Source organism: Thamnophis elegans, chromosome 9 (genome assembly GCF_009769535.1).
Source record: "Thamnophis elegans isolate rThaEle1 chromosome 9, rThaEle1.pri, whole genome shotgun sequence".
In the NCBI taxonomy this organism is placed as follows: domain Eukaryota; kingdom Metazoa; phylum Chordata; class Lepidosauria; order Squamata; family Colubridae; genus Thamnophis; species Thamnophis elegans.
In genome coordinates this window covers 9,446,878-9,473,914 of record NC_045549.1, presented here as the reverse complement: position 1 = coordinate 9,473,914, position 27,037 = coordinate 9,446,878, and the positions used below count along the sequence as shown (strand labels likewise).

The 27,037-nt window shown below is 44.6% G+C and overlaps 1 protein-coding gene across 1 annotated transcript in view; it reads left to right on the top strand.

Annotated features, from left to right (window-relative positions):
- The window catches only part of ANTXR2 (ANTXR cell adhesion molecule 2), a 173,666-nt gene that overhangs the window by 20,829 nt on the left and 125,800 nt on the right, over positions 1-27,037 (top strand). Inside the window, exons 4-7 of the mRNA XM_032224554.1 lie at positions 986-1,067; positions 2,249-2,350; positions 2,483-2,551; positions 4,842-4,922. Coding sequence (XP_032080445.1) covers positions 986-1,067; positions 2,249-2,350; positions 2,483-2,551; positions 4,842-4,922 — 334 coding nt within the window. The remainder of the gene's footprint in view (positions 1-985; positions 1,068-2,248; positions 2,351-2,482; positions 2,552-4,841; positions 4,923-27,037) is intronic.

Here is a 27,037-nt window from a genome sequence, read left to right as displayed (position 1 = left end):
TTCCCTGTTCCCCTTCTCCTCCTCCTCCTCTCCCTGTCTCCTTTTCCTCCTCTTCCTTTTCCCTCTGCTCCTCCTCCATTCCCTGTCCCTCTCCTCCTCTTCTTTCTCCCCGTCCCTCTCTTCTGCCTCTTCCTTGTCCCACTGCTCCTCCTCCATTCCCTGTCCCTCTCCTCCTCTTCTTCCTCCCCGTCCCTCTCTTCTGCCTCTTCCTTGTCCCACTGCTCCTCCTGCTCTTCCTTCTCCTCCTCCTCCTGTTCCAGAGCATTACAACCCAGATGGTAATCTCCTCTTTTCTTTTCTTTTTTTACCTGTGGAATCCACTGTGTTTTTTCCTTGTACTCATTCGGCTCCACAGTTGAAGCGTAGGGCTGCAGGTGTCGAAAAGTGCGGGGAGGTCTCCGTTCTATGCTGGATAAATAAAACTGAACTGATTGTACGAGAGTTATTTTTTGCATTGCAAAATCTGGTTTCGGGGGGGGAAAAAAAAGAAAAAAAGAACGCAACCCTGGAACTTGATTTGTCATTTGTTTCTTGGCAGAAGAACTGCCAGAGCCTGCGGACAGTCTGCCAGACATCCCCTGGCAACCGGAGAGCGTCTGCTTGGTAATCGGCATTCATACATAATCAGTTTCAGGTTGTTTTCAATAGACGCCGAGTGTAAAATATTTTGGATTAAACAGATTGCATTGACTTTATGTAACTTGTTCAGCTGCCATCTATAGCGCACAGCATGTCTTCGGCTGCAACCAGAACGGGGAGTACAGATTTAAATGGCTCCTGCAAGGGGGGTTTTCCCCCCCTCCCCTCTAGTCTACTTTTCCAATTGTGGGAGAGAGGGATAAAACAGAGCGTGATTCGGAAATGTGAAGTCCGCAGATTTCTCCGTGTCTTATTTGTTTGCTCCAAAGATCTACCAAGCTACTAGGAACTGAGTTAACGCCAGTAATTTTAAGAAACCTTTTCATGATTTTCCCCTTATTTTTAGGCAAAAAATTCAGAGGGGTATTGAAGATTTACAGAATGTTAAGCCAGGAGGTGAAACGTATATGCACGAAGGATTACAAAAAGTAAGTTCTCTGCATTTTCTGTAATTGGAGAGGCAGCATAGTTGACTGCCGTTTGAGAACTTTCAACATTTTGAATCGTTTTTCAAAAAAAATAATAGTATTTCTAACCTGCTTCGCTCCTGAAGAATTCTGGGCAGCACACAGGATGGTGATGCTTCTGCGCTGGAAAGCTCTTTTATATAAAATAATGCAAATGCACACATGGATAAACGCACAAAGAACTGTGACTCGTAGAGCAGAAAAAACAGAGTTGAAAGGGACCTTGGAGGTCCTCTAGTCCTATACCACTTCAGACAAATGGTTATCCAACCTCTTCTTAAAAACTTCCAGTGTTGAGAATTCACAACTTCTGGAGGCCAGTCGTACCACTAATTAATTGTTCTCACTGTCAGGAAATTTCTCCTTAGTTCTAGGTTGCTTCTCTCCTTGACTAGTTTCCATCCATTGTTTCTTGTCTTGACTTCAGAGTGTTGACCCCCCCTCTTACTTGTGGCATCCCCTCAAATACTGGAACACTGCTATCATGTCATCCCTAGTCAGGAGTGAGCTGCTGGGGGTTCGCAGGGGTTTGGGAGAACCTCTAGCTAAGATTCTATGCAGTTCGGAGAACCCCTAAATACCACTAGTGGCTGGCCCTGCCCACCCCATCCCGCCCCTCCCAGATGTCCCCACACAGCCCGTTTTGGATGCACGTAAGTGCAAAGGTGAGCACAGAGGCTCGGGGAGGGCGAAAAAAGGGCCACAAAGAATCACTCTATGAATTGAAGGAATATTTCATGGCTAACGAAAGTAAAAGCAAATGCTTTCTTGAAATGGGTTGTGCACGAACCAGTAGCAGAAATTGTGGATGGCCACGCCCACCCATCCTCACTCTACAGCATCCCATTTAGTCCCTTTTTTCGCCAAAAGTACATGCGTGGAGATGGGTGCTCACATTTGCGACCTGGTAGGGAAGGTAAGTGTGTACCCCCCCCCCCCCCCTGCTTCCAGTGGTTACTAAACAAACGATTGTAAATTAAGAACTACCTATATATCTTTCCCGCTGACATTAAACATACAAATTTGGGTGCCGCTTGATGAACTCTTAACTCCTTTCCAGTCACCATTTCTGTCCTCTATTTCTTGCCATTCTTCACTTCCAAATGCAACTGTAAGAGCACAAATTCTGTTGTTTTTTCCAGGCCAATGACCAGATTGCAAAAGCACAAGGGTCCAGTAGTGTGATCATTGCCTTGACAGATGGAAAATTGGAAGGCTTGATCCCACTGTATGCGAAAAAAGAGGTGAGGGTTGAAGTGCAGCAGCACTTCCTGTTGAGTTCAACATTTGCATATGCTTGTTATTTTTTTTGGGGGGGGGGGTGCAAACGTAGATATAACTCTTCCTCTTCTCCCCCTACATTCTCTCTACTACAGGCAGAAAGTGCTAGGTCCATGGGAGCTCGGGTTTACTGCGTTGGAGTCCTCAATTTTAATCAAGAGCAGGTAAGGATCCTCCGTCTTAAAAATTTGAGAGTCTGCATATCAAAATGAAAAAAAAAAATCCAGCAAAGGTGCTTTCTTATTTGAGAAATTTGTCAGAGTTTGTTGCAAAAATCACTTCCAAAAAGCACACACAGCTAACCGATTCAGCAAGTTTCATTAACTTTTTTATATACACAATAACGCATGAGTAAATGTACAATACCAATAGCTGATTCTTCCAACGTGGTAGAGAGTTACTGGCCAAAAACACAGGCAGAGGAAGAGAATGAGTTTCTTTTAGTTTCGGTTCAGAACTAAGCCACACCCAGACTCCAAACTGTTTCAGCTCCCATTGGCTGACCTTGTTACTAAGCCTTATTCATTGGCTGACCTTGTTACCATGTCTCTGCCGGTTCATGAATATTCTGACAAAATTTCCTTGGACGAGGAGACCCTAATTCTTTAGTAGCGTCACGTTGCAGTGAAGAAGGACTTGCATTCAATTTCACAACTACTATGATTGTTGGCCGAGCTGGGACAAAAATAGCCATTGAAACCTGGGAAACGGGCCTCTTGACAGTCAATTGGAGTGCTGAATTATCACCAGCCTATCAGATACTTAGGAGCCGAGGGTGCAGGGGCACAAGGAAACAGTACTCAACGATGTAGTAGGCAATCATTAACATCCTAATTAACAACTAAAAGCTAAAAACAACCATGAACTATACAAATACAATGGGTAGAATAGTCCATTGTACTCTGGTATGTGTGTGAGAGAGAGGTTCCCAGTTGATGGTCACCAATATGAGCTTAGAAAAATAACCATTTGGTCCTAGCGACCGATTCAGATTGGCTCCTGCAGAAATTTGAGTTTGATCCTAGGTAGAGGCAGATATTTCTCTCTCAGGGCACACTGTGAATATATCTGCTGAACAAAACTCCGCATTGGCGACAGGAAGGGCATCTGGCCATGGAAACACTCTGCTAGCTGCATTCAGTTTCCCAGACTCTGCCGCGCACGGGATGATGGGGTCATTGCATGAAGATGATGACTTAAAATGGGTGGAAAATCCTACCATCATTGCTTTGTGAATTGCTGCCAAATTTCAGAGGTATAATTTATTTGGTGTGTGTGTGTGTGTGTGTGTGTGTGTGTTCCAGGATATACAGTCAGGTCTATTCATACAACTAAGAGGCACATGGGTTGTGACTTGCAACTAGCCCCTCCCTCTTATTCGTTCAGCGTGTAACATGTAGTTTGACCCTTAGCCCGAAGCTCCTGTTTCTGCTAAATTTGGATAATTTACTCGGGTTCAATATTGTTTTGATTGTTTGGCTGCTCTCCGATGCCTTGCATCATACTCTTTCTTAATGGAGTTGAAGAGAAACATGGATAACATAATGGTTAGTTTGCTTTCAAAGAAAAGAACCAGCGGATTCAGTGAAAACCATTGTGTAAATGAAACTGCTCCATGGTGATCTTTCATAGCTGGGTGTTCTGACTCAGCCTTTGCAAAAATAAGGAACAGACTCTTTGTCACAAAGAAACCACTCTTTATTTACCTCTTGCGAATTAATTGCATTCACCAACTGAAAAAGTCCTTCAAGGAGTTAACCGCAGTAACAGACCTTATCAGTTCATGACGATCGTGACGATAATTGCAAGGCTGTGAGCTCCCAGCTGAAAGGCTGCAAATTAAGTTCTGGCAAGTAGCCTCTGAGGCACGAAGCAAAATCTTCAGAAATCCGAACTGTTGTCTCCTACAACCACCACTCCCCTTTCCAGCCAGGGAAGGGACATTCAGGTCTATGTGTTCCTTGCTTCCCGAGCCGACTCCTTGTCCTCCGTTGCTCACCTCTCCTAACTGCTCTGCGCAAACGTGCATCTGGAACAGGCCCCAGCTATTCTTCCTCCTCACTCATATTAGTCTCCAAAGGCAGCTGGGAAATGCCGGACAGTCCTGGCTCTATCTCTGTGTCTGATGCAAAGCATCCATCAGAGCCTTTCCCAGACTCCAGAACTAACCCACATTGCTCCCCAACCTCCTCATCATCGAGAGTCTGCCGCTGGCTCCGCTAGCAGCTGGCAGGCCGCAACACTGGGAATCTTCCTTGACATTGTTTTTAGCTTGTTTTGCTGTGGGAATAAGAAAAATTACAATTAGCAAACAGAATTTTGTCTATACCTCTGGTTTTCTCTAAGCCGTGCATTTCCCTGTCCTTTGCTAAATCCTGTGCGTGCGTGTCTTGCCCAGCTGTGCCTAAAGGTTGGTAGCCCACATCTGTATTGCATTTGTGTTTACTTCCCTAGCTGGAAAGCATTGCGGATTCAAAGGATCAAGTCTTCCCAGTAAGAGAAGGATTTCAAGCTCTCCGAGGAATAATTAATTCGGTGAGTATTTGAAAAAGTGCCTCTTGTTTAATTTGCAAAGTTTGTTATTTTTTTTTAAATTTTCGCAGCTATTTCATTTTTATCTTAAGGATGGGTTCCCTGGCCTTTCTTACCTTCAATGCTTTCTTGTGGAATCGGTTGATTTTGAACAAATTAAAATTGCTTTGTTGCACAATCAAGCATCTAGAGGTTTCCTGAGAGATGAATAGAAAACTGTCTTTTTAAGTGTTCCTGAGCGACTGCTCCCGAAATTCCTTACCAATGGGACATGATTGTTAGATCTCCTGGCAGTCACAATTTAGTAGGCAATCTGTTCACCTTTAAGGAATGATTGGTTGTAGAAGAGAGAAGAGTTTTCTCCTGTTAGAAGCAGGGTGGATTTGATTTAAATGAAGTTGATTTAAATCACGATTTAAAACACGATTTCAATCACTAGTAAAAAGGCTTGATTGAAATCAGCTTGGTGGCTCAGGGGCTAAGACGCTGAGCTTGTCGATCAGAAAGGTCAGCAGTTCGGCGGTTCGAATCCCTAGCGCTGCTTAACGGAGTGAGCTCCCGTTACTTGTCCCAGCTTCTGCCAACCTAACAGTTCGAAAGCGTGTAAAAATGCAAGTAGAAAAATAGGAACCACCTTTGGTGGGAAAGTAACAGCATTCCGTGCGCCTTCGGTGTTTAGTCATGCCGGCCACATGACCACAGAGACGTCTTCCGGATAGTGCTTGCTCTTCGGCTTTGAAATGGAGATGAGCACCACCCCCTAGAGTCGGGAACGACTAGCACATGTGTGCAAGGGGAAAACTTTACCTTTACCGTTATTGAATTGAAGCTGGATACCAGGGGTTGGACTTTGATTGTTTGTGGCTATGTAATGATTCTAAGCTTATGATGCACTTAATTCTTCCCCCTAGCTCTGTTTGTTCTTTTCCTATAGATCTCCATTCATAGGAAGGGAGCTGAGATAGATTCATATTTTTGAGTGAGTTAGTATGAGAAGATATATGACTCTGTGCATGGTATTTTCCTTGGAGAGCTTCACATGTTTCTATTTTAGGGAACTTATTTTGGAATGTAACTATACTGGCAGGGTTTGATTCCTAAAAAGGATTGTTCAATAAGAGCCTACCGGCTTGTTTAATGGTTTTTGTGTAGATGAATTGCGTCTTTAAATTACACTTCAACTGGGAACAACTGTATTGATGGAGTTCGTTTCCTTAAAGAAAAGTGCAGTGTGAAAGCTTTGTGGAACCGTTTAACTCTGCATATTTATTTCTGCGCTGCAATAAATACACAACTCTCCATTAAGGGAAGATATATGCTGCGGCAAATGTAAATGCATTAAATTTGAATGAGAATGGAAAATATTTGCTAATGAATTCGTTTTGGGTTGTTCATTGTGGATTAAAGGATTTGAGTCAAATGCTTATAGCTGCCAGTTCAGCTGGTACATCAAGACATGGTTTTACATCAGCTGTGAGCCAGGAATTGCTGCTATACAGGTAGTGTTCTGACCGAGGCTTCATAAGAACATGAAGCCAATCCTTGTCCTGACAAAAAACCCTTTTATTAATTGACTGTGAATTCTGCTCATTCACATCCAGCAAAGTCTTTCAAGGGAGGATTTACAGTCACAGACCTTCTCTGGCTTGGAGAGCTGCCAGGCCAATATCTGCAAAACTTGGCAAGGAGTCTCGGAGAGTCACGAACCAATTAAGTGAACTAATGGTCTCCTGCAAACTCCACTCCCCTTTCGCTCCGCTTTCATTTCCTCTGGGAGGGGCCATTCATCGTCCACCTGTGGCCTTACTCCCAAGTCAGCCCTGTTCTTTAGCTGTTCCCTTCCTCTGGCAACTCTGTGCATGCGCATACTGGGAACAGGCTCCAGCTGTTCTTCTGCCTCATTGATGTCTGACTCTGAAGGCAGCTGATCACTGGCATACGTCTCTGGCCCTCTCTCTGCCTCCGACACAGAGCCCTCATCAGAGCCTTCCCCAGACTCCAGGACTGGCCCAGGTTCCTCCCCAACCTCCTCACTGTCCGAATCTGCCGCCAGCTCTGCTGGCTGCTGGCAGGCCACAACAGAGAGTCCTCAACTAACAACCGTTTGTATAGTGATGATTCAAAGTTGCAAAAAAGGATTGACCTATGACCATTTTTCACACTTGACGATCATTGCAGCATCCCCACAGTCATGTGACCAACATTTAGGTATTTGGCAACTGGCATGTATCTGTGACTGTTCCTGGGTCACGTGATCCTCATTTGTGACCTTCCTGGCCAGCTTCCAACAATCAAAGTCTGATTGGGAAAGTGAGATTCACTTAACAAGCACACAGTTCCCTTAACAACTTCTGTGATTCGCTTAACGACTGTGGTAGAAAAGTTACGAAATGGGGCGTGACTCACTTCAAACCTCCCTTGTTTTGCAATAGAAACATCGGGCTCAATTGTGTTCATAAGTCGACGACTACCTAAACTCTTCTGAGGAAAACACTGTGAAGTATAGGTAGGCCTCAACTTACGAACACAATTGAGCCCGAATTAAATCTTACAAAGTAAGATCACCTTACGAATTAAAATTTGGCAACAATTTTGGAGCACGGGTAGTCCTCGACTTACAACAGTTTGTTTAGTGACCGTTCAAAGTTACAACGGCACTGAAAAAAAGGGACTCATGACCATTTTTCGCACTTATGACCGTTGTAGCATCCCCATGCCCACGTGATTTGCATTCACGTGCTTGGCCGCTGATTCACATTTATGATGGTTGCAGTGTCCTGTGGTTGTCTGATCCCTTTTGCGACCTTCTGACAATCAAAAGTCAACCAGATTCACTGAACGACCGTGTTACTAATTTAACAACAGCAGCGATTCCCTTCAGAAATGTGGCAAAAAAATAATAATCGTAAAGTGAGGCAAAACTCACTTAAAAAATTTCCCACTTAGCAACATAAATTTTGGGCTCAATTACAGTCGTAAGCTGAGGACTACCTGTAGCAGTTGTGGATTCCTACCGGTTTGGATTGGTTCAGCTGAACCGGTAGTGCTTTGGCGGCCTGGGTTGCTGGAACTGGCAGGCCTGCCACGCCCCCGAACCGGTTCCCCGGTTGGCACCTCCATCTTGTTTTTCAGTTCTGCGCATGCGCAGAACAATTTTAATTGAACTGCGCATGCGCGTGCAAAGCTCACACATGAGCGAATCGGCAGTAGTGCTGGCCGGAACCCACCCCTGCCCTGTAGTTATATCATGTTGTTTTACTTTAATTTGGGGCCTTGCCTTGGATTATAAATATGTATAAAATTGGAGGTGTCTTGGCGATGTTTCGACGAAGTCTCATTCGTCATCTTCAGGCTTCATGCTTCCAGGAGCAGTGTAAAGGAAGAAACACCCGAGATCTCACATTGCTCCTGGAAGCACGAAGCCTGAAGATGACGAATGAGACTTCGTTGAAACGTCACCAAGACATCTCCAATTTTACGTGGAAGAAAACCCGAATAACCAAAGACCTACACACACACGTATGTATGTATGTATGTATGTATGTATTATGCCATTTTGTTATCTTGTGAAAAACGGGCAAACTCATATCTTGTGGAATTATTTTTGATTTTTGGCTGTAGAAAAAGCAAATCGATAATGATGAGAGCAGGATCTGATTATTCTGAATAGACAAGCTTTATCTGGACAAACGCAGCTGAGTGGAACACCGATAGATCATATCTGCTGCAGTTGAATTGCAAGTAACCTTTAGCCGAGTTTTCTGCTGCCGTTAACGTCTCCCAAGTTTACAAAACTTTCACGCGAACGCAGACCTGTCAAAATAAATTCAAGCGGAAAGTTGACGGGCCTGCGGAAAAAAATGCCGAAGTACCGCTAGAATATCTAGGCCACGAAAATGTGCCCGATCACTACATATGACCATTTTTTTTGTGTGCATGTGTTTGTACACTTTAAGGGTTTTTTTTTTTTGTCGTTGTGACAGTTCCGAATGAAGCAATTGTTGAACCTTGAAATATGACTCACAGCTGGGTGGTGAAAGAAGATAATCTTGGAAAATACTTTATTTTCACTTTATTGTGTAGGAAAAAAAGTTGAATTCCTTATGCAAAGTGTAGGTAGTATGAGTGTGATAAAGTAGAGCTAATGTGGTAATGTCAGAGGTGGTATTCAGCCAGCCAACTCTGGCACGCACGCATGCGTAGCAAAGCTGAACTGGGTCTATGGCTCGTAGGCCCACAGAGAGAGGTCTGTGTGCTACCTGTAACACATGTGCATAGGCTTGCCATCACGGCTCTAGAAAAAGTGCAGAGAAGAGCAACTGGGATGATGAGGGGGCTGGAGGCTAAAACATACTATGAACTGCGCATGGCTAGTCTAGAGAAGAAAAGGGGTTCACTGACAAATGCACACTCGACAAAAGCGCGCTAACAAAACCGTGGGGAGAAAACCACGAGTTCGAAATCAGGCCGACGAATGAGCGCAGAAGCACGCCGACAACAGTGCGCCGACCGACTAAACCTAATCCTAAAGGTAACCCTAAACCTAACCCTGAACCTAACCCTGAACATAACCCTGAACCTAACCCTAACCCTCACCCTAACCCTAACCCTAACCCTTACCCTTACCCTTACCCTTACCCTTACCCTTACCCTTACCCTTACCCTTACCCTTACCCTTACCCTAACCCTTACCTTAACCGTAATCGCGCTTCTGTCGGCGTTCTTTTGTCAGCGCGCCTTTGTGGGCATGCTGTCAACGTCACGGTTTTATCGCCGCGGTTTTGTCGGCGCGCTGTTGTCGGGCGCGCATTTGTCGGGTCACGAAGAAAAGGACCAGGGGGGAGAGATACCAATGTTCCAATATTTGAGGGGCTGCCAAAGAGGAGGGAGTCAAGCTATTTTCCAAGGCACTTGAAAGCCAGATATGGAATAATGGATGGAAACTAAACAAGGAGAGATTCAACCTAGAAATAAGGAGGAACTTTCTGAGAGTGAGCGCAATCAACCCATGGAACAGAAGTTGCCTTCGGAAGTCGTGGGAGCTTCATCCCTGGAAGCTTTCAAGAAGAGATTGGACTTCCCTCTGTCAGAAATGGCATTGGGTCTCCTGCTTGGGCTGGATGACCTACAGAGTCCCTTCCAACTCTGTTAATCTGTTAAAGAGAAGCAGTCCTCCAGATGGGTACAATCACTGTTATGATCCTGTAGATACAATTGGCTTGTAGCTAACCACCGAGACGTAAGATCTTGCTTGTCATTTTTTTTAGCTTGATTTGTGTATGGTTTGCCGCCTGAGTGGTCAGCTCTCAGTTCTTGGTGGTTGCATCCTGTTATGTCAGCCTTCTCCTGCCCACCCAAGCATCCTTCAGAAATGGGGACTGGAGCTGGCAGAATGCTTTGCAGTGATGTTGGCTGAAGATTTCTGGGTGTCACACGGAACTGTCTTCTCACCCATCCCCTCAGGAGCTGGGTATGCATGGGAATCAAAACATTTTAGAGACTCAAGCCTTTTTCCCCCCCTGTGTCAATCTAAATGACCACCAGTAAATTAACGTCAGGCTCCCAAAAATAGCAAAACCAAAGCCACAGAAAGACAAGTTGTCATGAGGACCCAGATTGTTGGGGGCAATATGCTGACTCTCTGTAAACCGCTTAGAGAGGGCTGAAAGCCCTATGAAGCGGTATATAAGTCTACTGCTATAAGTCTACTGCTATGTGTTCAAAATTCGGACGCTTGGCAACTGGCTCATATTTATGATGGTTGCAAACTAACTCATTGCCCGCTGTCTGGAGTTCGATCCTGACCAGTTCAAAGTTGACTCAGCCTTCTATCCTTCCTCTATTACATCGCTGTATGTATGTATGTATGTATGTATGTATGTATGTATGTATGTATGTATGTATGTATGTATCTATGTATCTATCTATCTATCTATCTATCTATCTATCTATCTATCTATCTATCTATCTATCTATCTATCTATCTTTCTATCTATCTATCTATCTATCTATCTATCTATCTATCTATCTATCTATCTATCTAATCTATCTATGAGCCATGGTGGCACAGTGGTTAGAGTGCAGTACTGCAGGCTACTTCTGTTGACTGCCGGCTGCCTGCAGTTTGGCAGTTCGAATCTCACCAGGTTCAAGGTTAACTCATCCTTCCATCCTTCCCAGGTGGGTAAAATGAGGGCTCAGATTGTTGGGGGCAATATGCTGACTCTCTGTAAACCGCTTAGAGAGGGCTGAAAGCCCTATGAAGCGGTATATAAGTCTACTGCTATAAGTCTACTGCTATGTGTTCAAAATTTGGACGCTTGGCAACTGGCTCATATTTATGATGGTTGCAAGCTAACTCATTGCCCGCTGTCTGGAGTTCGATCCTGACCAGTTCAAAGTTGACTCAGCCTTCTATCCTTCCTCTATTACATCACTGTATGTATGTATGTATGTATGTATGTATGTATGTATGTATGTATGTATGTATCTATCTATCTATCTATCTATCTATCTATCTATCTATCTATCTATCTATCTATCTATCTATCTATCTATCTATCTATCTATCTATCTAATCTATCTATGAGCCATGGTGGCACAGTGGTTAGAGTGCAGTACTGCAGGCTACTTCTGTTGACTGCCGGCTGCCTGCAGTTTGGCAGTTCGAATCTCACCAGGTTCAAGGTTAACTCATCCTTCCATCCTTCCCAGGTGGGTAAAATGAGGGCTCAGATTGTTGGGGGCAATATGCTGACTCTCTGTAAACCGCTTAGAGAGGGCTGAAAGCCCTATGAAGCAGTATATAAGTCTACTGCTATAAGTCTACTGCTATGTGTTCAAAATTTGGACGCTTGGCAACTGGCTCATATTTATGATGGTTGCAAGCTAACTCATTGCCCGCTGTCTGGAGTTCGATCCTGACCAGTTCAAAGTTGACTCAGCCTTCTATCCTTCCTCTATTACATCACTGTATGTATGTATGTATGTATGTATGTATGTATGTATGTATGTATGTATCTATCTATCTATCTATCTATCTATCTATCTATCATCTATCTATCTATCTATCTATCTATCTATCTATCTATCTATCTATCTATCTATCTATCTATCTATCTATCTAATCTATCTATGAGCCATGGTGGCACAGTGGTTAGAGTGCAGTACTGCAGGCTACTTCTGTTGACTGCCAGCTGCCTGCAGTTTGGCAGTTCGAATCTCACCAGGTTCAAGGTTAACTCATCCTTCCATCCTTCCCAGGTGGGTAAAATGAGGGCTCAGATTGTTGGGGGAAATAGGCTGACTCTGAAAACTGCTTAGAGAGGGCTGGAAAGCTCTGTGAAGCGGTATATAAGTCTTAAATGCTATTGCTATTGCTATTGCTATTACACTGCTATATCTATCTGTCTGTCTGTCTGTCTGTCTGTCTGTCTGTCTGTCTGTCTGTCTGTCTATCTATCTATCTATCTATCTATCTATCTATCTATCTATCTATCTATCTATCTATGAGCCACGGTGGCACAGTGGTTAGAGTGCAGTACTGCAGGCTACTTCTGCTGACTGCCGGCTGCCTGCAGTTTGGCAGTTCGAATCTCACCAGGTTCAAGGTTGACTCATCCTTCCATCCTTCCCAGGTGGGTAAAATGAGGGCTCAGATTGTTGCGGGAAATAGGCTGACTCTGAAAACTGCTTAGAGAGGGCTGGAAAGTAACGTGAAGCAGTATACAAGTCTAAGTGCTATTGCTATTTCACATTGCTTTCTTAATCATTACATTTATACACCATTGGTGCAGGGGGTGGGTTGCTGCCTGCGTTACTTCCGGTTCACTGCACGTGTGTGCAGTTGCTTGTAAAATGTTCTACGAATGTGCAGAACATTAAAAAAAGGACAAAAGCCATGCCGGCAAAGCCAGCAGCGACCAGAAAACTGGTTCATAGGCGTGGCCAGCCTGTGTCGCAGCCGGTTCTGCGACCCACACCAACAAACCACTATTGCTTTGCCAGAACTGGTGCAAACTGGCAGCAGCCCACCTCTGCATTGGTCCTTCCAAGATGTGACAATGCCAATACATCTTGAAGACACAATGTTGGGGAAGATGGCTCTAAAAATACCCCAGGTATGCATTAAGATGCACATTAGGTAAAGCAAAAAGTTTCCCCTTGCACATATGTGCTAGACTCTAGGGGTCGGTGCTCACCTCCGTTTCAAAGCCAAAGAACCAGCGCTGTCCGAAGACGTCTCCGTGATCATGTGGCTGGAATGACTAAACGCCGAAGGCGCACGGAATGCTGTTACCTTCCCACCACAGATGGTCCCTATTTTTCTACTTGCCTTTTTTACATGCTTTCGAACTGCTAGGTTGGCAGAAGCTGGGACAAGTAACAGGGGCTCACTCCGTTACGCAGTGCTAGGGATTTGAACCGCCGAACTGCCAATCGTTCTGATCGAGAAGCTCAGCGTCTTAGCCACTGAGCCACCGTGTCCCTAATTCTTTTAGGAAGCCCCCTACTCCAAGTGCGGCCGAGCAGAAAATACAGGCTTTTTGCAAAGGGCCAGAAAAAGTCGATCCTTACCAAGTGCTCTTGATTTTATAAAACAAAATTAAAAAAAAAACCTCTCCATTAACAGAAACCATCTGATTAATTCCAAATGCCCTTAATTGGGATGTTTCCTTGAAGGAGAAGACAGGAGGAGTGGGGGAAGCACCATATTTACATTTTGCTTGTTGTAGAAAGAATCAGGAAATGAGCCATGAAGAGTTTCGACAGTCCGAGAAGGAAAGAAAGAGACAAATAAAGGGGAGGTATACGGGACCGAGCGTTGAAGGGAAATTATTCCGATTACATCAGTCCGTTTTTATTTTAAAAGTCCACATGGAATAGCCTAACGCTTGAGCTGCTTTCGGCTCTTGCGATTTGCAGCAAACTTGTTAAGGCTTTCCGTGCACTGAGCAGGAATGGGGGAATAGCAGAAAACAGGGGCGGGGTATATGTGTGTGTGTGAGGAGGGGAAGAAAGTGGAGATTGTTTAGTTGTTAAAGCAGCCCAATGGCCTGGAAATGAAGCATTTCTTTCTTCCTAGCCTTCAGGACTGTGCAGGGCTTAATTTGACATCCACTGACATATTACAAGTCTTATAAGGTTCTGGTGTTCAGATGGCCGCTTAAGAACGGAGAGACTTTGCAGATAAGTTTCCAGGTTCTCTTGGCTCGGCTTCGGGTTGATTCCCTCCGGGCCACACGCATACACTTGAACGGTGATTTGGAGAGGACTTGTCAGATACCCTAAATTGCGATCGCTTTCATTACATAACCAATCCGATCGACTCTCATAACAAGCCCAGCTCCAGATGTGTATCCGCCCCCTATTTTTCCATAACCACATTCATTCTCTCCTTTCTTCAGCCCTTCAAAGGTGTCCTGACCAGAGGTGGGTTGTTCCCATTTCGGCCTGTATTGGGCAAACCAGTAGTGGTGGCGGTGGGAGGCTCTGGCCTCCTGCCTGGATGCTTCTGCACATGCGCTGAGGTGTCCCACACGCGAGCGAACCCGTAGTAAAAATAATGGAAACCCATCCCTGGTTCTGATCTAGGCTTTTGAGAGCATGAAGCAGACCTCCTTGTCCCAATAAAAAAAAAACCTCTTTTATTAATTGACTGTGAATTCTGCTCATTCACATCCAGCGAAGTCTTTCAAGGGAGGATTTACAGTCACAGACCTCATCTGCAGAGGTGGTATTCAAGCAGGTTTTGTCAGGTTCTGGAGAACCGGTAGCGGAAATTTTGAGACTGGGGAGGGAATGGTGATTTTGCAGTATCCTTCCCCTGCCATGCCCACAAACCCACGCCCACAGAACCTGTAGTAAAAAAATTTGAATCCCACCACTGCTTATCTGGCTTGGAGAGCTGCCAGGCCAATATCTGCAAAACTTGGCAAGGAGTCTCGGAGAGTCACGAACCAATTAAGCGAACTAATTGTCTCCTGCAAACTCCACTCCCCTTTCGCTCCTCTTTTATTTCCTCTGGGAGGGGCCATTCACCGTCCACCTGTGGCCTTACTCCCGAGTCGACCCCTGTTCTTTAGCTGTTCCCTTCCTCTGGCAACTCTGCGCATGTGCACACTAGGAACAGGCTCCAGCTGTTCTTCTGCCCCACTGATCTCTGACTCTGAAGGCAGCTGATAACTGGCATACGGCTCTGACCCCCTCTCTGCCTCCAACACAGAGCCCTCATCATAGCCTTCCTCACCCTCCAGGACTGGCCCATGTTCTTCCCCAACCGCCTCACTGTCCGAATCTGCTGCCAGATCCGGTGCCCGCTGGCGGGCCACAACAAAAGGCTTAATGTAAGCTAGAATTCCAAGGGGTCCCTGGAAACTTTCAGTGCTGGGACTCCTTTATGTCTCTCATAAGTGGAGAATATACTGTAGGTATTCTTGGCCTGAATTGAAATGTTCCTTCAGCTTTCATAATAACAGTGTTGGAAAGGACCTGGAGGTCTTCTACACCAAGTAGGAAACCCCACACCATCTCTTCTTGAAAACCTCCAATGCCAGAAGACCCACAATTTCTGGAGGCAAGTCGTTCCACTGATTAATTGTCCTGTTGGGAGGTTTCTCCTTAGAGTAGGTGGCTTCTCTCCTTGACACTGCTATCATGTCTCCTCTAGTCCTTCTTTTCATTAAACTAGGCGTAGCCAATTCCTGCAATCTTTCTTCATATGTTTTTAGCCTCCAGTCCCCTAAGCGTCTTTGCTGCTCTTTGCTTTCTAGAATCTCCACATCTTTTTAACAGCTTGCTTCATTTCCTGCAAATATTTCATTCTCAGGTTAGTTAACCTGAGTAGTAGGGAGCAAGAAGCTGGCTCTGTAAACCACTCAGAGAGAGCTGTAGGGCACCGTGAAGCGGTATATGTTGCTATTGCTAGTACGTGCTTTACTTATCTGTGACGTTTCTACCTTGTTCTTCCTTGGTGCAATCATGGAGCCGTTTACACAGGATTTCCAGAAGAAGTTACAAAGGCCTTAGAACCTCAAGCAATTTCTGTACATGGGCTCAAATAAGGGATCTTCTAAGACAGTCCCATAACAAACGCATTAGCAGAACATGCTTTGCTTGTGCCATTATTCCATTTTCTTCTTCTTCTGCCAGTGGTGTGTATTCTTCTAATCTACTTGGGTAGTTTGCATAATGTTTGCGTTCGGAGTAACCAAATACAACTCTATTATTCTATTACTTTGTTTTGCTTTAACCTGGGCTGATCTTCCTCCAATCCCTGTTTTGTTAAGTTCTCCATGACTGCAACTTTAATCAGAAAACCAGATGCATTAAAAGGGGAACATGAATTTATCCTAACGTATAGTTGGTGCTGCCTCAGTCTCTTTCTCTGTCTCTCTGTCTGTCTCTCTGTCTCTGTCTCTCCCTCTCCCCCCCCTCTCTTTCTGTCTTATGTCATTCCCCTTTTGAATGCTTGTGTTTTCAAGTTGAATCTGACAGCCGGAACATCTCAGAATGTCTTCATCAAAGCTAAGTTTCTTAGAAACCACTTTTGAAGGAAGTGATCACAATTCATAGCTGCACATGGGCTGCATATGCCGAGGGCTTTCCACTCCTGAATATTTCCATTTAGCGAAGGGCACCAAGATTAGAACAGAGCATTCTTAAAAGTGGCAGCATTTTACATCGGCTATGTATTAAATCAGTAGCGATACAGGCAATAAAAACTTTTTTTTAAATATTGATTCGAAGGAGTCTCTTTCAAACTAAGCTAAACTCCAGGTAGCCAATTGGGCATACAGGTAATTCTTGACTTACGACCGGTTGCTTTGCAACTGCTGAAAGTTTTGACAGACTTACCTAGGCACTATTTACGACTCAGGTTCAAATTCTGATGGTTGTCTTCTCCCCATGATCAGATGGTTGCCCTTCGGGTCTCAGCAACTGGCTCATATTTGTGGCTATTTGCAGAGTCTTGTGGTTGTGTGATTGTGTTTTGCGAGGGGGATTTTGCTGAAAATCAGCAGTCATTTTTCGGCAAAACTGGTTCCATTATCATATATGCGTGTGCATGTTGGTATTTGCATAATGGTTATCTTTTGAGAGCTGAACAGAATGAACCCATTAGTCTCCGAATCTGCTTCAAGGTGCTGGTCGCTACCTATAAAGCCCTACATGGCATCGGACCTGGGTACCTGAGAGACCGCCTCCTGCCAATTACCTCCCATAGACCGATCAGATCTCACAGGTTAGGTCTCCTCCGGATTCCATCCGCCAGCCAATGTTGGCTGGCGACCCCCCAAGGGAGAGCCTTCTCTGTTGCAGCTCCAGCCCTTTGGAATGATCTCCCTGTCGAGATCCGGACCTTTACTTCCCTCCCGGCTTTCCGCAAAGCCACCAAGTCCTGGCTGCTCCAGCAGGCCGGGGGGCTGTGAAACATCCAGCCCCACGGAAATTGTGAATGTTGCGGTTTTGTTTTTAAAGTGTTGTCTTTGTCTAGTCTTCTCCCTTCCCTTGTGTATTGTGAGCCGCCCGGAGTTCTTCGGGAGTGGGCGGCATACAAGACAAATAAATACAAATACAATACAAATACAAATACAAATACAAATTTTATTTATATTTATGTATGCTGATTAGTGTACATTTAAAGTGACAATGAAGTTTTGTTCTACATGTAGTCCATGACGTAGGACTACAATTGGGCCCAACATTTCTCTTGGTAAGTGAGAGAGATTTGTTAAGTGAATTTTGCCCTATTTTACAACCTTTCTCACCACATTTGTTAAGGTTGTTGTTCTGACCCCCCTCTGTACGGTGAGTCACACAAGATTACTGCTAGACAATTTATTCACAGTAAATTAACACACCGACAAGACTTTGGCAGCAACCCAGACTTCCACAGATAAGAAATACACACGAGGGCTTCTCCAGCTTTAGTATATTAGTTGTGTCCTGCAAACAGCCTCCTCCCAAAGTCTCTTCTTATATACTCTCTTGGGAGGAGCCTAATCACAACCACCTGGCCCCAATTATCTTCTATATCTCCGTAGTTGATGTTGGTGCTTATCTGCCTGTCTTTGCCTGGCGTCCGGGACCAACTCCCTTAGCTCCTCCCCACTGGTCCAGGGCCTGACATCAGGGACAAACTCCCTTTGGCTTTCACCACTGCTCCATGCCTCAGGTGCCTCCTGGTGGCCAACCAGCCTCTGTGGTCCCTGCTCGGAGTCTGAACCCTGTCCAGAGTCCTCCACATCTTCCAGAGCCGACTTATAGGGTCCCACGCTATTGGAGTCTGTTTGCAGCTCCAACGGCTCCTGCTGGGCCACAACAGCTGTTAAGTATGTAACACTGTTGTTAAGTGAATCTGGCTTCCTCATTGACTTTGCTTGTTGGAAAATCCCCCCCAGGACAGAGCAACCGTCATAAATGTGAGTCAACTGCCTAGTGTCTAAATTTTGATCATTGGGATGCTGCAATGGTTGTAACTGTGAAAATCGGTCATAAGTTACTTTTTTCAGTGGCATTGTATCTTTGAACGATTAGTAAGTGAACTGTTGTAAGTCAAGAACTATCTGCTCTGCTGTGCTCTGCTCTATTCTATTGATATTCCGTTCCATTATTCATTGGCTTGCATAATAAACACAGCATTCACTTAACAAGCACTAGAAAGAAACTGCGGGTCGGAAAAGGTGTTGGGCAATTCCTATTGTGGCTAATTGGCTTTCATCCTATGTTGGATCTTGGGGGAGAGGCTGCTTCTAATTCTAGTCACTCTGCTTTTGTTAGCTGTCAAACTTTGCTGCAAGCAATTTAGAAATATCCTGCCTTGAATGGATTTCTGCCTGCAGTATTTGCTTTGCTTATGAATAGAGCCGCCTAGATAGTTGCCTTCTTTCCATAAGCTCTTTATCTCTTAAGGGCTGGCATCTGCTGCGGGGCTGCCTCTAAAGAAAACATGTTTCTCCATTTCTCATTTAGGGAAATGTAATAGTCTGTCTTTTTAAAATATTCCTCAAAATTTTTCGTTCTTCTAGGATAGGAGTATCAAACTCGATTTCATTGAAGGCCACATCAGGGTTGTGTTTGAACCCATGCTGGGCAGAGCCAGCTAGACATCACTCATGGCGGGGCTCCTGTGGTGGCCCGAGCACTCTGCCAGCGAAAACGGGCTCCTGAGCTCCATTTTCAGCCGCGATGGCTTCCTGCAATGCTCTGCCAGCGAAAACGGTGCTCTGGGCAGCCGCCTTGGCCCTTGTGAGCCCTCTTTTTCCTGGCAGAGGTACCGCAGGCCGGTACTTTGTGGTTTCCAGAGCAGCTCCATGGGCAAGATCTAAGCACCCCATGGGCCGGATCCACCCCTCGGGCCTTGAGTTTGACACCCCTGTCCTAGGAGGTAGGGTAGGGCTTCCCACAGCATGATATGTTGAAAAATATTTTATGAGCGGAATCCGATACGCTGCCAGTCTTTAGAAGAAACAGAACCATTGCCAAATCTCTGTGTCCGGTGTAGATTACTTCTGAGGTAGAAGTCTCTGTGTTATTAATCCACAATGAAAATCCAAAAACAAGGGTGAAATGCTATCGGTTCGGACCGGTTCGCTGGAACCGGTAGTAAAAAAAAAATGCTACCGGTTCGCGCGAACAGGTATTTCTGATGATCAGCTGTGACGCACGGTTTATATTAGCTAGAATCATTGGATCCCCTGCTTTCTAGCTAATCTAAATCGCCTAGCACAGCGGATCCCCCCCCTTGCTGTTTAACTTACCTCGGTAGCGGGCTCATCCCGTTTTAATGCTCTGCACATGTGCGGAGGTGGCGCGTGTGAGTGAAGCTACCGAACCGGTAGCAAATGTAAGTTTATTTCACCCCTGTCCAAAGAAATATTAAATATTAGGAATGTCTACAAAAATTTATGCCCGTCCCGTTATTCTTAAGCCGAGATGGTCTGAATATTTTCTGCCTCACCTTGAATAGGCATCTAAGCGGGGTTCTTTTGAAATTAGCGCCAACTGGAGACCCTTTTCATTCATGGACAGTTTCCCCCGTTGCTTTTAAGATTTTCAGTGGCCAAATTAAATTGAAATGGATATTTGTGTCTCTTTTTGGGTGATGGAGGGAGATCCAGCTATACTGTAGATTTACCCTAAATCTGAACTCTTGTCTATTGTTTGGTGGGAAGAGCAGATGCCAGATGTTACACTGATTTCGCAAAGGGGGAAAACATCATGATTGATGGCAATAATGGTTGCCAAAACCTCTTAAATTCTGGAAGTCAAACGACGACACGAAATGAATTGGCTTTTAGCATATTCTGCGGTCAAAATGTTACTCATTCTGTTCCTTCCTTCCTTCCTTCTTTCCACCCATTTGGTTATGTATTGTGGATGGATTTCAACAAGAAAGGTGTCAAACATTTTCTCAGATCCCTTTCTCTACAAATGAATCTATTTGAAGAAAAGTGGCTTAGATCTCTGCTTAAATCTCTGAATAAAGATGGGGAGGTACTCTGCTGGGTGGGTGTGGTGTTTTGCTGTTGTTGCTTGCAATGCATTTTGCTCTGCAAAATGTCTTTTCTTGAGAAGAAATGTGGTTGGCAAAATCATGAAGTGCTTTGCAAGGGAGTTCAGAAGAGGAAGAAGGCTCTCCGTTTAATACAGGAAGCGAAGGTGCTATCGCATCTTCCATCTTCCGCTCCCTTTGAAGTGTTCTCTCAAGAGAGTTTACCGATAAGCTTCAACTTATGGCGTGCTGCACAGATGCTTTGCTCTCCCGCAGTGGCCTTATATATAAAACTCTTTTAAATGTAACTTTTGGCAACGGATTGGCTGTGTGCATTTTTGTTGTTATCTGGCCAGCTTCCCCTCTGCCCTGCCCTGCCCGGTCCTGGTGTATTTTTTAATATGATGGTTTGAAATCTCTCCCTCAAGAGACTTGGGCTTAACGTAAAGCCAGACGGATGAATGGGCCTTGACTCTCAAAAAGCCAGGGAAATTGGTTTATCTGTTTCTAGCTTTGTAAACGGCAATAGCATTTAGGTTTATATAGAGAGCCCCCAAGGTGCTTTATAGCACTCTCTGGCCCAGGGGTGTCAAACTCGATCTCATTGAGGGCCGCATCAGGGTTGTATTTGATTTGGGAGGGGGAGGGGCGTGGCCAGGGTGGGCGTGGCCAGCTTGATGTCACTCGTGTCAGGGGCACCTGGGGTGGCCAGCAAAACTGGGCTCCCGCGCCCCGTTTTCGGCTGCAATGGCCTCTTGCAACCCTCTACCAGCAAAAACGGAGCTTGGTATCACTGCCTGCAGATTTCACAAGCTCCGTTTTTGGCTGCAATGGCCTCCTGCAGCTCTCTGCCAGCGAAAACGGAACTCAGGAGGGCCACACGCAGCCTGCCAGAGCTCTGTTTTTGCTGGCAGAGGTACCATGGACCGATCCTTCACTGCTTCCAGGGTGGCCCCATGCCTGGGCCCCCCTGGGCCCTGACTTTGACACCCCTGCTCTGGGCGGTTTAACAATATAGAATTATTTACATATTGTCCCCAACAATCTGGGTCCTCATTTTACTGACCTCGGAAGAATGGAAGGCTGAGTCCAGAATGGGACGGCACACAGGAGCCAGGTGGGCATGACTGGGTGGGCACAGAGGTTGGCGCGGAGGAGTAGGTGCAGCTAGCTGGAGGTGGGTGATTTGGTGTGGATGACTCAGTGTGGCTTGGTGGGCATGGCCAGGGGACGCAACCACATGGCTGTGGCCAGGTGGGTGCTGCCAGGTGGGCAAAGAACAAGTTGCTCCAGGGCAACTGGATGTGGAGCCAACTCGGTATCTGACCAGAAGAAAAATCATCTGGTGCCGGCACTTTGGGAAGTGGGAAAGGGGCAAAGTTTGAAAGGGAAGGTAAGGTGCTGTAAGTCATACTGAACGCCGCTGAGACAACCCCGAACCCTGTCAGGATTGAACTCCAGGCCGTGTACAAACCAAAGATGTGCTGGCTGGTGGTGTGTGTGTGTGTGTGTGTGTGCATTGTGAGAACTGAGATCTTGGTGACCTGTTGTTTTTCTCTTTCTTCTGTAATCTCCAGCCTTGTACAATATTGGACCAGGTTGACTTTACAGAGTTACAAAAGCTTTTGTCAGGGTCCCAAATAGCATCCAAAAGTAAATCAGAGTCCAAGGCAAAGTATTGCTCAAAGTTCCAATTTATTAAGAGAGCCATGTTGGCACATCTGGGAAAACCCGAATCTGAAAGCTTCCCGGTTTTCCCCACCCAGTTGAAAGTTCCAGATCTTGCCCCCACACCCACAAGTCCATCCCATGGTCCAATCTCCCACTGCCATGCTGGCAGTTCCACCCATCCACTTCCAGTCAGGTGCAGAGGTGCAAAGACAAAGGATGACCTTGGCTTTCTAGAAATAATTTTGCTTTGGCTACATAGCATCTAACTCCATACAATCCCGCCCTCCCATTTTCCCACAATAGAAAACGCCTAGTAGAATAACAGAAAGTGTGGCAGGCCAAAGACCCCCCCCCCAAAAGATGGCTGCAGGCCTAACAGCTACACTTAAAGGGGGGCGATGACAATTTCCCACGGCCATCTCGCCGCAGGGCAACTTTCGGCAAGACAAGAGTTACCCAAATACTAAAGAAATTGTGAAATCAAACCATGAAAGAAAGGATTATGCAAAAGGCGAGACAGAATGAAAGGTGAAAAACGAAAACATTTTTTTTTCAATTTTATTTTAAACAATGAAATAGAATTGTTAGATTGTTGTCCCACCGGGAGCTGCCGGTGGGAAGTTGTCCCATTCTGTGCTCGAAGACAACTAGAAGAATTCGCTCCCCCTTTTCTGCCTTCTTCAAAAGCTGCATTTCCTCTCGATGCTACATATTACCATATATGGTGGACTTGTAAAAAGGTAAAAGCATTTTGGATAAAAATATGGTGGATTATGCAAAATGTTCTTTAAAAAAAGGATAAAGTTTACCCCTCAGTTATTCTTGTTAGGTATAATTATTGATTGTACAGTTATAGAGACTAATTTGATTTTGAACCTAATAACGGCAGCGAGACTGTTGGTGGCGCAATACTGGAAGAAGGAAGATTTGCCTACTATTCAAGAATGGACATTAAAAGTAACAAACTTAGCAGAGATGGCTAAAATATCAGCATATCTCAAGCACCACTCAAATGAGAGATATAAACTGGAGTGGAGAAGATGGATTGACTATACTCAAAATAAATGCAGAAGAGAAGAGAAGAGCCAAGGTGGCGCAGTGGTTAGGGTGCAATACTGCAGGCCACTTCAGCTGACTGTTATGTGCAGTTCAGTGGTTCTAATCTCACCGGCTCAAGGTTGATTCAGCCTTCCATCCTTCCGAGGTGGGTGAAATGAGGACCCAGACTGTGGGGGCGATATGCTGACTCTGTAAACCGCTTAGAGAGGACTGAAAGCCCTATGAAGCGGTATATAAGTCTAACTGCTGTTGCTATTGCTATTGCTAAATATGGGACTAAGAAATTCTAGATAGTTTATGACTGAAGAAACAAGGAATGATATAATCTGTTTAGACTTAGCCTAGCAAAGAGGAGTTAAAGCACAAATGAAAGATGATACTAACTTTCTTTAAGTTCATTTTAGAATATCTTTGTTAAAGATTTATACCCTGTACTTGAGCCAAGGTGGCGCAGTGGTTAAATGCAGCACTACAGGCTACTTCAGCTGACTGCAGTTCAGCAGTTCGGCTGTTTAAATCCCACCAGGCTCAAGGTTGACTCAGCCTTCCATCCTTCCGAGGTGGGTAAAATGAGGACCCGGATTGTTGTTGGGGGCAATATACTGACTCTGTAAACCACTTAGAGAGGGCTGAAAGCCCTATGAAGCGGTATATAAGTCTAACTATTGCTATTGCTATTGCTATTGTACTAGTTCTGGGCAGTCAGGCGGGGGTGGGTGGGAGATAAACAAAGGTTTTTTTTTTTTTAAATTTTCAATTAAAAAAAAAAAGCTGCATTTCCTTGTTTCTCTTTGCTTTTCTTCCCAGTTAGCCTTGGGCTCCCAGCGCTAAATTTCCCAGTCTCTTTTCCCCTGTTCTGTTTTCCTTCTTCTTTTTTTGTTGTTTCTGTTAGATCGGGTGAATGATGAGATAGAACTCAGGCTTCAGTATTTTCCTGCCGGGACGGAGGACCTTGGTGGAGCCTATTGCTCCGCTCTCAATATCTATCAATTTCTACTACAAGTGGAGAGTACAGTAAAATGAATCTGTGGTCCCTTTATATAAATGGGAGTGCCTAGTTTTATAGGCCATGAATTTTAATTAGCAGTGATTAATTCAACTAATATTAGATACGTTAACATTGCCAATTTTGGAGGAAGGCGGCTGGGTGTTTATACACCCCCCCCCCCCGCGCACAACAAAAACATTGGCTAATGTTGTGATTGTGGTGGGATATACAGGATTGGTATCAGCTGGAATTGGCAATCCTATATTGACACAATGAGAAGCTGGGCACATGTGTATGCGTGTGTGAATACTCAAAACACAACAGCAACAACAACATTTTACACACGTACACACACAAATACGCACACACATGCAAACAAACATACTTTCTTTTGGCAGAGGTCTCTATTGCTGTCCAATTATGGAACTCATAATTTTGCAGGGAGGACGGTCCTGATATTTTTTAATAATTTTATCTTTACTGACTTTTAAAGCACATCTTGAAAACAGGCTTTTAATGACTGTTTTTGTTTTTGTTTCCTCGTTTTTTTTTAGCTTGCTTTGTTTTTATCTGTTAATTAGTTTAAGCTTAATGGAGTGAGTTTGAACTGAAATTTACTTTCACTGTAAACTGCAACAGTCTTGGCGATCTATATATAGTATACCGTTTTTGTTTTTTTTTAAAAAGATATAATTAAGGCTTGTCTTTCTGTGAGGTAAAGATGGTGAGAATCGTGTAAATACAATTCTGAAAAAATGTACTTCCCACATCTGTAAACATGTGTACACTAAAAAGGAAATTGAAATCCTGGGAAATGTTGTAATAGGGGTTGCAACCAGCTTCCTGTATTTTGCAACAGGAATTGGTTAAGGATTACAGAATTACAGTCGCGTTAAGGGCAGGAAACCTCTCAGTCCCTCTATCCGGATTTAGATTGAGACTTGTTTTCAAATGTTTATTACAAATCTTGTCATTGGTAGTGTTTGATGCTCACACAATACTTAAGTTATGAGCCGAGGTGGCGCAGTGGTTAGGGTGCAGTACTGCAGGCCACTTCAGCTGACTGTTATCTGCAGTTCAGCGGTTCTAATCTCACCGGCTCAAGGTTGACTCAGCCTTCCATCCTTCCGAGGTGGGTGAAATGAGGACCCAGACTGTGGGGGTGATATGCTGACTCTGTAAACTGCTTAGAGAGGGCTGAAAGCCCTATGAAGCGGTATATAAGTCTAACTGCTATTGCTATTGCTATTAAGTGGGAGTCTGCCAGAGATCCCAAACTTAAGTACAGGTAGTCCTCGATTTACAACAGTTGATTTAGTGATTGTTTAAAGTTACAACAGCTCTGAAGAAGTGACTTATCAACGTTTTTCATACTTACGACCATTGCAGCATCCCTGTGGTCACAGGATGCCTGCCAGTTTGGTTCATATTTATGTCCCGGAGTCTTTTGATTCGCTTTGGCGACCTTCTGACAAGAGCTGTTAAGTGATTCACTTAACAACTGTGGTAAGAAAGGTCACCAAATGGGGCAAATTCACTTAACAAATGTCTCACTTAGCAACACAAATGTTGGGCTCAATTGTGGTCGTAGGTTGAGGTCTACTTGTAATCATCAGCATCATCATCATCATCGCAATAAGAGGGGATTGTAAGGAAGATAAGAAGGATAATAATAGTACTACAGCCATTCATCATGGGTAAATGGACATAGACATTAGAGAATTAGGTGTCATGCAGAGTAATGGCACAAGGGAAAAAAACTGTCCTTAATGCTAGTTGTTTTGGCATGCCGTGCCTTATAGCGGCATCACGAAGGGAGGAGTTGAAAAAGTTCACATCGAAGATGTGAGGAGTCTGTAGATAATTTTATTTATTTATTTATTTATTTGTTTGTTTGTTTGTTTGTTTATTTGTCAACAAGGAAAATGCATGAAAAATGGGGGGTGGGAGGGTGGGAGGGGATGTGGGATTGGGGGGAGGGAGGGAAGGGGAAAGGTATACAGTTGTAAAGCTTATTAAAACTTTTTAATTAAAAAAAATGGCACAAATAAATGGATAAAAATAAGCGAAACATAGCCGTAAACACAATAAAAAGAGTACCATATAAATGGGGACAGTAGGACAGGGACGGTAGGCGCGCTGGTGTGCTTATGCACGCCCCCTTTACGGACCTCTTAAGAAGCGCGTAAGGCCCACGGTAGACAGCTTAAGGTAAAAGGTATGGAAGTTAGAGGAACTAACAATAGGATCAGGTAGGGTGTTCCACACATTTACTACTCTGTTGCTGAAATCGTTTTTCCTGCAATCATGATTGGAACGGATTACACTTAGTTTGTATCTATTGATAGCCCTTGTATTGTTGCAGTTGAAGTAAACGTAGTTGTTAACAGGTAGGATGTTATGTCAGGTTATCTTGTGCACTAAGCTCAGGTTGGAATGTAGACGGTGTAGTTTAAGGTTATCCAGGCCTAAAATTTAAAGGTGGTATACGGAATTTTATTACGAGCAGAGGAGTTGAGTACTGCACTTGTAAAATATACCTGGACCCTCTCGAATGTTTTAATATTCTCAGCCTTCCTTCTGACCCACACAATATTAAGGTTCCCTTACAGAAGGGAGGCTACATAATAAATTGTCCAGATTTCCTAATCCATGGTGGCTATGAATTTTTTTTTCCGAATGAGGACACAATCTAACAACCGCTACCTCATAAGTGTCAAACTCGATTTCATTGAGGGCCGCATCAGGGTTGTGTTTGACCTCGGGCAGGGAGTGGGCGTGGCTGGGGTGTGTGGCCTGCTCGACGTCACTTGTGTTGGAGGTGCCTGTGGTAGCCCTAGCGCTGTGCCAGCGAAAACGGGCTCCTGACCTCTGTTTTCAGCTGCGATGGCCTCCTGCAACTTT